General features: G+C 37.6%; 1 protein-coding gene across 1 annotated transcript in view; it reads right to left on the bottom strand.

Moving 5' to 3' along the window:
• The window catches only part of LOC111867314 (solute carrier family 2, facilitated glucose transporter member 10), a 42,038-nt gene that overhangs the window by 13,265 nt on the left and 15,659 nt on the right, over positions 1 to 13,114 (bottom strand). The window contains exons 4-5 of the mRNA XM_023857060.2: positions 3,208 to 3,781; positions 896 to 1,028 (exon numbers count right to left, since the gene is read on the bottom strand). Of these exons, the coding sequence (XP_023712828.1) occupies positions 896 to 1,028; positions 3,208 to 3,781 (707 nt within the window). The remainder of the gene's footprint in view (positions 1 to 895; positions 1,029 to 3,207; positions 3,782 to 13,114) is intronic.

Genomic DNA, 13,114 nt, shown 5'->3' with positions numbered 1-13,114 from the left:
ATGATATTAGAAATAATAATAGCAATTCCGGGTACTCAAATCACATACTAAATACAGGACATGCATACGGAACAATAACAGACGTAATGGAAGTTATAACAACAGGAAAGAAAGGTAGACATTTGAATACATTAGAGAAATACCATATATATAAAATAAGTAAGAAGGGCGTACACATGAATGACACACACATAGAAACATACAATCCCATATTTCAAACTATACACGAAATCTATACAGACTAACGGTACCTCCCTCCCCCCACTATCCATTCCCCCTCCAACACTCACTAACATAAAACACAGTACACAATACACCAGACAGCACACGTATTAAAGATAAGCAGCGACACACACAGAGAGAGCCTACACAGAGTAAGTAGAAATAACAGTATAAACATATAAGAATAACATAACATAACATAACATACGATAGTAATACGAATATTTGTATATTACAGAAAATACCTGAACAACGATAAACAAGAAGTGGCCACTGCAGCACTTAGACATAGGGCATGTACCCTGAGGAAAATTTTAATTTTAAAATTTGAAAAAGGAAAAGAACAAAAATTTTATAGATATTTTAACTTGAAATAAGTTTTAAAAAAGTGCTAATTAGAAATCAAAATTAACATGTGTAGGTTAACAAACATTTTATACAATTACAAAGACTGGTGATTTTAAATTTTAACAAGCAGTGTAACAGCTACGTAAGAATACACACCTGATGATGGCCATTTAGGGCCGAAATATGTAGTGTGGAGTGAGGGGAAAGAAGAAAGAACTAAATTAAATTGTTACACTTAAGACGGTGTTTATCTTACGTATAATAATAACTACACCATAAAAATTACACCCCAGAATAATTGAACCATTATATACAGCACACTTACCTGATCTTTAGGCCCTGTACAATCTGATGCAGAGATTCTCCTTTTGTTTCAGGTATAAGCAGAAATATAAAGAAGATCGCATTCAAACACACCAGACTATGGCTGAAGAACACTCCCCCTATTGTGACAGTACCTGAAAATATCAAGTGAAAGAAAATTATTCAAGAGAACATGTTTGATTCTTTGGTTACTTAATAACACTTCAACTGCATAGGTCACACAGCATCCTTGAGCTACGTTCATTTAAAAGTGCTTGCAATTGCTCAGCTAAATAACATCGATGATAAGATGATCATATTGTGAGAGACAGAATTTTAAGGCATATGGATACAAGACAATGACAACAAATGACAGTGTTGCCAAATTCTTGCTGGGTATTGAAAGAGACATTAATCAGTGATGCATGTTCATTCATATACATACAGAACACTGATGCCAAGGATATGTGATGCTAGGCAAGCAATTTAGTCCAGCATTTGAACTTGCGCCCTCCCAAGTATGAAACATGAGTTTCAGATTGGCAGGATGACTGGGAATGATAATGGAGAAAGATGTACATATTTTATGATTATGACTCTAGATATGCCAGGCAGAACTTAGATCAACAGGAAGCCTCAGACAGGAAAGCTGAAGTTCAGACCAAGAATAAAAACTGAGGTAAAGCTATCCCTGCAAAAGGACGTGGAGGCCTATAAGGTCATGAGACATCAAGATTCCCACATTTTATACACAATCAGCTAAAAGATGGCGGTGAGGTTGTCAGCCTTACACACTGCCTGCCCTTTATCCCCAGGAAGATTCCTAGTAGTCATTTCTGTTAGAGGTGGAGTCACCCCAAGGTCATATTGCGGCTGGAAGGGTTAGGTCAATTGAAAAACACATTGACCTCATCGGGAATCGAACAGGCGACCTTCCAGCTTGTAGCATACTGCCTCAACCAACTATGCTACCTCATGCTGCAAAAAACCCTGGGACTTCCAAAAGACAAGGCAAAAGTATTTATCAGAACATCATCTTGTATCAGATTCTACTGTCAAGTGGTTACACTCTTTACTTTTTAAAGGTTAGTAAAATACTAAATAATTTCTCATCACCACCACCAGCACCCTACAATCCATAACAAACTTCAGCTCCATCTTAGCCTTGGTTTGCTGAGATTTCCTCTTGCTCTTTGGTAAAGTGTCCCTGAACCATTCTATCTTAATGGTGTATCCAGCTCTACCTGTTGGAATTTATTTTCTTTTGTACTGAGCTTATGTGCCAATCCTGTCTTATTTCTTATTCATGTCAATAATGCAATATGTGCTTTTAACTGTTTCTTAATGTCACTTGCTGTGGGTATCACCATGTCATCCAGACAAGACAAAACCATTTGGTCATGTGAAAACATGAGGAAATATTATTCTTCCCAGGCACAAACACAACCTTGAAAGTTCTATTAACATACTGGCTGTTCTCCAAAACAAAGGTGAGTGCTTCCCCCATGACTTTCTTCCATTGTTCATACTGTTATTCAACTGTCACAAAAACCACAATACAATAAAAGAAACACACATCCCTTGTTATTTTGCAAACATTCTGGTAAACAATAACATGTGATCATGTATTTCAATATCTTCATCCAAATTACACAATAAGATACAACTGATGCAAGAGACACCTCATCAGAGATAATGAACATTAAACACTTTGTCCTGTGCGTCTCCTTCCCTTCAATTTAGTTTAACAGTGAGCTGGAACATTCACAGCCAATATCAAGAAGACATTGTGTACTACATTTTTTCTGATAATTGTATTTCTAGTTAATTATGATAAATTTACCATTTTGGTATCGCAGATCCCTCATTTAAAAACAACTGAGGGAGAGTTCTTTAAAAGCCAAACAAAAAATTTCCTGCCCTTTATGGAACCCAGACTTTAGTTACTGTGTTAAAAAGATTCTATCAAATTCAGTCTATGTCCCCATACTACACATAAGATTCACTTCTTCACTACCGTCACCGCTGCTGTCGTCATCATCGTCATCATACCATCTATGCACAGGTCTCTCAAGTGTCACTTTCCACTAGGCTTTTAGTTTCTTCAATATCTTATTTGAAAATTTGGAAAATACTAAATATGGCTTCTAGCTCTCCTTGACTTGGAAGCCTTCATGCCACCTACAAAATTTTAATTTATACTACCCAATACAGCTACCACTTGGATTCTTGTTCTATTCTAACTAGAATTTGAACAAGAGACTAGTGTAGTTAATACAGACTAAGCCATTCCTCATTTCACAAATAAATACTTATGTGATGTTATGTACTTACTTATAAAATATGTAGAAGTGACAGGGATAATTAAATCCGCAAACCAGTGCAATGAAGTAGTCAGAGAGACGGCACGTCCCTTCACTGATGCTGGAAATATCTCTGTCAACAGAAGCCATGTTAGAGGACCAAGCCCAAAAGAATATGCTATCTCATAACAAATCACAGCAAACAGAGCAAGATAGCGCAATGATGGCGAAACTGCTGTATTTACTGGAACAGAACACAATGGTGATGCCCCAGCATATGTGTCATCAGCAACCAGAGATACTGGTGTGGGCAGGAGGGGAAACGGTGGTGGGACTCCAGTTGGCAGCAGTGGAGACGACATTCCAGCTCCAGTAGCATAGTGAAAACCTCCACCAGAAGGCAGAACAGGCACCAGCTCTCCTACTTTTATGCTCCCACAAGGGTCTAAAGAAGGGCTGAGTACTAGGTCCACCTCACTTTCTTCCATGGCTGATATCAGGCCCAGCAGAGCAATGCTAGTCATCATACAAGTTGCTCCCACTATCAAAGATAGTCTTCGTCCAATTTTATCCACGACACACAGTGACAGAGATACAGAACCTACCTGAAACAACAATAAAAGTGGAAAGGTACACTCCTGTGGGACACACATCTGTGTTCTTTAATGTATTGCATAGATGATTAGCCTTGATAGTCATTTAGTGTAGTTACAAACACATTGCTCTAAAGCTTGTCATACTATAGATAACAATAATGGAGAGTCAGAAATTATATTTCCTTGTATTTCATTATATATGAACCATGTACAGTGTGTCCAGGTTCTGTTAGGACTGTGTTCATTAAAAATACAAAAGGTAAATTGTTTTCAATATTTCACTCCTTTTATTCAAAACAGTCTCCTTCTGAATCAATACATAGCTGGAATCGATTGAAAAGTTTTAAAAAACAATTACTGTAATCCTTTTGTGGAATCGCATTCAAAACTGCGGTACATTCCCTTTGGATGTCCTGGATGGTGTCATGATGGTCTCCTTTCATTGCCAGCTTAACTTTTAGGAACAACCAGAAATCTGCTGGAGCCAAATCTGGCAAATATGGAAGATGATCAAGGACTGTCATCCGTTTCCTGGCCAAAAAATCATGCACGATCTTCGATTTGTGGGGTGGGGCATTGTCGTGGAGGAGCGACCAGGAACCTTGCTCTCGATATTCAGGTCAAATTCGAAGAATTCTCGCCCACAAACGATTGAGGACTCCGAGATAATAATCAAAATTCACTTTTTGACCTTCTGGGAGAAATGCCTTGTGAATGATTCCTTTGGAATTGAAGAAAACGGTTAGCAGTGTCTTTACTAGACTCTTTTGCATGTGCCGTTTCTTTGATTTCGGCTTCTTTGGGCTCAACCACGCTGCACTCTGCTGCTTTGTGAGAGGCTCATATTGAAAACACCATGCCTCGTCACCAGTAACAATCACTTTTGTAAATTCTGTATCACTTTGGGCTGACCATAATATGTCTTTGCAGTGTTCCACTCTGGCATGTTTTTCATCGCCTGACAGCACGTGCGGTACAAATCGTGCACAGACCTTCCATTTGCCCAAATCCTCAGTCAAAATTTGATGCACAGTACTTTTTGGTATTCTCATAAGCTCCTTGATGAGTCTTGCAGAAACACATCTGTCTGATGCAAGGATTTCGGTCACTTTTTCCACATTTTCTTCAGTGCAACTTGTTCTCAGCTTTGATGCATGTGGAGCGTCTTCAATGTCCTCCTTGCCGTCACTAAATACAGAATACCATCGAAAAATGTTCGAGGGACTCAAACAATCACTACCATACACACTTTTCATCATTTTGTATGCTTCTCCAGCCGTTTTGCCTAACTTCAAACAAAATTTGATGTTGGCTCTCTGTTCAACAGCCATTTTCCGACGAGTGTCAGAACACATGATGCAGCAATGCTTGCGCTTTGAAATTATAGACAGCCACAGCTGAAACTTCAAGAATCTTAATGCCACAACTCGCCAACAGATGGCATTGCAGGGTAACATTTAAAAAAATGAGTCCTAATGGATCCTGGACACACCGTGTAAGTATGTTTCAAACAAACATCATAGTGTATGATTTGAGGCTTTCACAGAGGTGACTATGAAGAAAGCAGTCTTTTGGGATTTGGCACCGTGCTTAACTTCTTGTCATGTAGCAAGCATACAACTGTAGCTTATGAATGTACACAATATTTTCTAATTCATAAAACTTTCTCAAGAGGAGGCTGCCTGATCTGGGCATGCTACACATTTAAATTCAACTTTGTATCCTTCTTAGCATCATCTCCCCAAACAATAATTTCACAAGAAAAATATGAGCTACACTAACCTATAACACATCATTTTCATTACATCCAAGAAAGTAATTTTAGACACTCTACCACATGTAATTAAATATAGACTGGAGCTAATCTTGTTGAAAATTGTGCCAATGCCTCCCATGCCAGATTACTCCCAACAACAGCAGCATAGCAAATTAACCCTCTCTATTTCACTATACCAGCCTGATACAGAATGGTGGCTACCTATGCTGAGCAACACAGAGCTACTAAGTTGTGGCACTGTTGTGCACTTCATATTAGATTTACTTGCACCACATGTTACTAAGCACTTATTATGATCATTATTATTCATACAATATGATTAATAACATTTAGTATCTTGTAATCAACGGAGGTCATCATCACTGTCTGACCCATGTGAATCTGACTGAATCAGGCTGACAATGAACGACTCCATGACCTTGTCTTGCATTATTTCTTCCATAAAATCCTCTTCATTGCATGTGCTTCACAAATTAAACGCAACTTTCTTTCAAGCAGAAGCCTAAATGTTGTCCATGGCCTTGTGAGAAGATCTTTCAACATCCACAATTTTAAAAGCGTCGTTTCTTTCTGTAATGTTTAATTTCACTTGTGCCTATGAGTTTAATAGGTATGTATGCACAATGACAAAGGGCTAAATGTACTCCTCCTGTGTGACCATAACTTCTTTGCAATGCCATCCAGTTTGCACTTTTTACCATGTGGCTTACAAATTCTCTCATCAACTACAACAATTCTGCACGCGACTGTGTGTGTGGAACATTTCTGCAGAGCAGCCAAGCTACAATATAAGTTTCTTTTGCTGTTTACATGATTCGCCAACAAAACATAATGATGCTTACAATGACATATTCTTGTTGATTTTCTTTGTGTCGTACTTACATATCACTTAACAGCCATATTGGATGAGAAGAAACTTTTTATTATAATACAAAACAAAAACAAATGAACATAGATCACTATTATCAACTTGAACATTTTTATATTACTAGATTCTCAACATTCCTCCTTAATTTCAAAATGTTGTCAACATTATTAGCTGTTTTATAAAGTTAAATTGAATAACACTTAGTAATTTTGGTCTTCAGATTACAAAATTAGTACTTGTAATTAAAATTTTCTCAGTCTTATCAAAATCAGACTTACTTCTTCTTAAGTATAATGTCTCTAAACTTCGCAAATTTCTCTGGTGATAGCAGTTTTGTTAAAATGTCTGCCACCTGAGTTTCAGTGTTACAATATTTGATTGAGAACAGTTTCTCTTTCAAGTGTTCACTTATGTAGTGATACTTAACGTCTATCTGCTTACTCCTACGTGTTACTTGTCCAGATTCTATTAGCTTGATTGCACTCTGATTGTCAGCACAGTTCAGCTTCCACCCTTTTTCCTGTCAACTCCTCTATCAACATCTTTAGATATTTCAATTCTTTACAGCACTCAGCTGGTGCAATATATTCAGCCTCAGTGGCTGATAATGCAACAATACTCTGTTTCCTATAGCACCATGATATCATAATTACATATCCAGTTACACTCCTCCTAGCCTTTACATCCCCTGCACAATCAGCATCACTAAATGCTTCCAGTTTCACAGTTTCGGAGTCAGCTGAGGTATATTTTATTCCTGAATCTCGTGTACCTTTCACATACCTAAGGGTCTTTTTTACATTTTGAACAGCTATTTTGTCAGGATATTCCAAGGTTCGACTTTCCACATTTACAGCGAATGCCATATCGGGTCTGGTTTAGAAGTCATATATAGCAGGCTTCCTACAGCTTCTCCGTAAGGAAATCTTATGTCATTTTCTCCTTCGTCATTTGTTGGTGGGGTCGTGGCCATGGGCGTTTTCATTTCTCAACTTTCTTGCATGTTGTATTTTTCCAACATTTGGCTTGCATAGTTGGTTTGAGAGATACGAGTATGTATCCCATCTGGTTGCCTCTCAATCTGTATTCCTAAATAAACTTTTGGATTTGTGGTTTTTGTTTTCTGGAATTGATTTCCCAGTTTCAGCAAAATTTCCTCTATTTGTCTTTCATCCTCTCCCATGATTATCCCGTCATCCACATGAATGGCCATGAACAAACTATTGGCATCATTCTTAAAAATGCATTGGTCAGATTTTAGTTGGTTTAGACCTTCTTCTTTTAGAAAGGTTGTCAACTTCTTGTTCCATTGCGATGGTGCTTGTCTTAGGATATATAATGCTTTTTCAGGAGACATATATTGCCAGTGTTCTTGTATCCTTCTGGTATCTCCATGTAGTCTTCCTCCTCAAGGTCTCCATACAGGAAGGCAGTCTTCACATCAAAGGTTTGCATGTTCATATTCTTATGTGCTGCTATGGCAAACAGTACTCTAAGAGAATTCATGTCAACAACTGGGCTAAAGGTATCCTTGAAATCTATTTCCCCTTCCTTTTGTTGGTATCCTCTCACAACCAGTCTGGCTTTGTGTCTTCCATCATCCTTTATTTTGAAACCCCATTTACTGGTCAGAATTTTCTTGCCCATTGCTTTCTCTCTGTTTACATATATCCAAGTTTTGTTTTGGTAGAGCGAATCCTTTTCCTCTTTAACGGCCTTCTTCCACTTTTTGCTGTCTTCGCTCTCCATGCACTTGCCATACGTATAGGTGAGCATACCCTCCTTCTGACTCTCTGTGTGATAGTCTTGGTACTTTGGGTGCAGCTGAATGTTTCTTCTTGGTCTCAATGCATATCCATGTTCATTTTGTCCATTGTTTTTCCTTCCATTATCCTTGTGGTCAGCATTTTCATTTTCTTCATCCTCTTCAGTATCTGTTGGTTCTTCTTCATGGTTGTCAGCTTCGGGTTCTTGCTGCATTTTGCTATCTTCCTGATCTGGATTATTTGGCTTGTCTTCTGGATCCATCACTCTTTCCATTTCCTTTTGTTTATTTGTTGTCACAGGTTTAATTGTGAATGTCACATCTCTGGAGACAGAGGTCCTTTCTGTATTTGGATCCCATATTCTGTAGCAATTTGTGTTGTATCCAATGAATATTCCTTTCTTGCTATGACTGCCCAACTTTTTCAATGGTCCGAGAATTTTAGTGTACACTTCTGAACCAAAAATCTTCAATCCAGCCAGATCTGGTAGTTTACCATACCATTTCTCTGCTGGCGTTCCATTCACTGTCACTGTTGGACTTCTGTTTAGCAGGTATGCAGAAGTGAGTACAGCTTCACCCAACATTCTCTCACTTAAACCTGAGTCAAAAATCAATGCTCTTGTCTTTTCTGTGATGGTACGGTTCATCCTTTCAGCAGTGCCGTTTAGCTGTGGCGAATATGGTGTAGTAAATTCCATTACAATCCCCTTGTTCTTACACCATTCTCTCACTGCATTGTTCTTATATTCCCCTCCATTGTCACATCTTATTCTTCTCACTCTTGTTTTGAACTGACACTCAGCTTCATTTACATATTCCTTCAAAAAGGTATACACTTCACTCTTATTTTCTAACAGGTATACTTTACAAAAATATGTATAGTCATCTACACACATAAAGAAATAGTTCTTATTGTCATAAGTGGTGGGATCAATTGGTCCACACATGTCACTATGATTTATCTCTAATGGCTTTCCAGCCCTACTTCTTTCTGTATCAAATGGGAGTCTCACTTGTTTGGCCTGCATACAAACAGAACATATATCAAAATTTTTACACTTGCTCACACTTTCTGGTATCCCTTGGCATATCTCTTGTAGTTTCCTAAGATTCCCATAACTTATGTGACCTAGCTTTCTATGCCACTCTACACTTATCTCTTGCTGAGTCATCATAGCTTCATTCCTTGCGCCAAAGTTAATTACAAACAATCCATTTTCATCCTTTTTTCCCTTTGATTACAACATTTTTGTCCTTGAGTATCTGGACTTTCTCTTTTGTCAACAACACTTCTCCATCATTTTCTGTAATACAGTGCACTGACAGCAGGCTTTTGCTGAGTTCTGGAACATATGAAACGTTTTTCAAACTACTCTCATTAAATTCCAAATTGCCTATTTCTTTTGCAGTCATACTTTGATTTTTCTTTGGTACCTTTATACATTGAGTATACTGCTAAGTATGTATCAAATCAGTCTTCACATTTGTCATATGACATGTACCACTATCCACTCCTTACATTTTGTTGTTTTCACTTGCATCACTCACGTGGGTTTCTGCTGCTTCAGCTAGAAAATTGACCTTGCTTCTTTTATTCCTGTCTTTAAAATAAGAGTCCTTTTCAGCATGGTTCGTTTTCTTACATATTGTACATTGTTTTCTCATATCACTGTCCTTATTTCTAAAGTAACAGTCCTTTTCAGAATTATTATTCCTTTTACAGATCGAGCAATTTCTCTTACCTTTGTTGGGGCAGTTGATCTGGGCATAACCTATTTGATTACAAGTGAAACACCTGAAAGGGGTTTTACTTTTGGTTTTAGTTACTGTCTTAAAAGCTATGCTTTCCTCTTCTTTAGTCGTCATCTTGCACTTCACTTCTTCCAAAATCAATCTGGCCACCAGGTTGTCAAGGATTCTGTCCACAGTCACCGTTGAGTCCCAGGTGGTGCTGAAGTGTTTGTAGTCTTCTGGTAGAATCATTATTTTTGTCATGATCCTGTTTTCATCAACATTTTGGTTCAGCTGACGAAGCTTGAAGGCAATGTTCTGCACATGACTTATATTCGTCATCATATCCTTAGTTTTGTCATACTTGAAGTGGTAGAAGTCTTGTAGCAGAACGCACTTCTGTTGAGAGGTGTCTCGCTGATAAATTTGCTTCAAGGTGTTGTACATTTCTTTCGCAGTTGTGCATGTCACAGTGTGGGTCTTCATGTGTTTCTCTATCATTCTCACTATGTAGTATTAGCACTTTGCATCTTGCATCTTCCATTTCCTTATATTTTCTTCATCTCTTCCTTGGTCACTTAACAGGTCGCTGCCATCAACGATGTTTATCAGTTCTTTTGCACGCATCAGAATCTTGATTTCAAACTCCCACAATGGAAATGAGTCGACGTCCTTCAGTTTTGGCAGATGAGTTACCTCTTCTGTCTCTGAGGTTGCCATTTTTTCATTTTCTTTCGTCTTTTTTTTTTCTTTTTCTTTTTTTAGTTTTTGAGCAAATCTGGGCCCATAACCTGTTGATTTTCTTTGTGTCATGCTTACATATCACTTAACAGCCATATTGGATGAGAAGAAACTTTTTATTATAATACAAAACAAAAACAAATGAATATAGTTCACTATTACCAACTTGAACATGTTTACATTACTAGATTCTCAACAGAAATTACCTCTAAAATAATTTGTCATTCAATTTCACATGGTAACCAGTAATACTTTTTGAGTTTGACAGAAATATTAACTTACTTTCTGGAATGGAACCTCTGACATCAGATCCAGCATGGCATATTATGAGTCCACCACCTTTATTAATGGGGACTTGGCCACCTGACCTGCTGTCTTCCAGCAATTTTTTTAGCATGTGGTTCTAATTCATCCACAGTTCATTAAGTAATACAATTCACGACCATTATTGTCTAATTTCATGCATTGTTCTCAAGAACACTGACCTCACAAATACATCACCGTGTTCTACTAGCACCTTTCTACCAAAACTGCATCTTGCATACTTTAGGCCTAGGGATTTCAAGATTCTTAACGCTGATGCCTCACCACCTTCAAATCCTACAACTTCATTCATTTTGAAGAAAAACTCCTTAGCAGACCGAAATTCTCCACTTTCATAAAAATCAAAAACTTTATGTCACAATATATTTTGTCAAAATCATCCACATCTGTAAATTTTTATACTTTTTGCCAATTTTTATCTGCCAATTCAAAATGTACATATCCTTGTCTACTAAACAAAGACTTTCCTTTGATAATAATGGAATGAACAGTCCTCAGTGCAACACCACATGCATCAGCTGTGCATTCTTGACACCTGGAAACATTTAGAACTGGGTGACTGCTGTCTGCCACCCACTTAAGATGGCCTAACACCTTAACCACATTTCTGGCTTGTTTATGTAAGACCTGGCACTTGCTCCGCTGGCCTTCCATTTGCAGAATTACAATACATCATAATTACAACTGTCACTCAACATATTATTCCAGAGAAAAATTTCATACACAAAACTCAACACTGCTATACAACTTTCAGAAGCACTTCCTTAGAGTGAAGATGTGATAATTCTTTGCCACTCTGCACCCAGGGTAACCCTTCAACTTATGAGCAGCATGGTACAATATTTCTCTTTTTGCATATGCTTTTAACCTTGGCATACCTGATTTGTTCGGAACAAAGTATAATTTATCTTCATTTGTCTGTTTTGCATCCTCTTGGGTATGTCACTACTATGTAAATTTGTTCATCAATCACAACAATTCTACACTCCCAATAAATGACAGGCTCACAGAACCAGAACAGCACAAGGCCATCGATACTAAAAAGCATACTCATGTAATATTCAACATCATACCGAAGGATCAAAAATTCAAAATACCCCATTTACACACAAAACAACACACATGCAACCATTGGCGCCAACAATGCACACTCATATAACACCCATGTCACCATAATGGACAGTGTTTTAAAAAACATCACACACACACACACACATCATTCTCCATACACAATTCCACCCATAAGAAATCCCTATATATAAAACAGGATAATTTTGAGAAAAATAGCAATAATTTTAAAATAAGCTTTATTAATTTAGATAAGTATTTCAACATACTTAAATACTGTAATCATATGTAAACACTTGTACATGACCAACCTAACAACAATGGATCCACTGTGACACACAGACAGTAATGAATGTAGATGCATTTTACTGTTCACAAACTCCTGATGATGGTCGAAAATGACAGAAACATGTAGCAAAAAATAACATCTTAACTCTTTGACTGGCGCGAAGGGTATTTAAATCCCACCCCTGTCCTGGCAGGCCCTTTAAACCTTATGTCGCTAAAATGCATGTTGTTACTTTTTACTAAACAACTTCAACAATAATTGGTTTTTAAAAACGAAATTTTTAGGAACTAATTAAAATACAATATTTTATGCAATAAATGCTTTTCCACACCTCTTTCTTTGTTTTTCTTCTTGTGATAAACATTGAAACATGAAAGTTTGCAGAGAGCCACACCACAGCCTGCACACATGATACTTGTTTCTTTTCTAACCTTGTGATTAGCACTCACGCGACACTTTCTCAGGGCACCATTCTTCTTATTGTTACTGTTAGGAACATGGACCATTTTGTGAATTTTCAAGCCACCCTCTAGACGATTTGCTGGCTCTTTCACTGGTGGTCTTTTCAAGGTCGAGGGCGGAGGCGTGACTGCACTCTAGTCTGACCCAATAGATTCGTCATCCACTTCATTCCTTGACTTTTCTCCCTCTCCACACTGTTTGTTTGGTTCAGTCATTTTTCTACACAGTCCAATATAAAATCTTTGAATCTGTAATTTCTCTTCTTGTATTTTTCGTTTGTTGTGTTCTTTTTGAATAGAATGAAACTATTCAAC

Source organism: Cryptotermes secundus, unplaced genomic scaffold (assembly GCF_002891405.2).
Source record: "Cryptotermes secundus unplaced genomic scaffold, Csec_1.0 scaffold1882, whole genome shotgun sequence".
NCBI classification, from domain to species: Eukaryota; Metazoa; Arthropoda; class Insecta; order Blattodea; family Kalotermitidae; genus Cryptotermes; species Cryptotermes secundus.
Note: the sequence above shows the minus strand (reverse complement) of the source record. Positions and strands in the feature narration are given on the sequence as shown.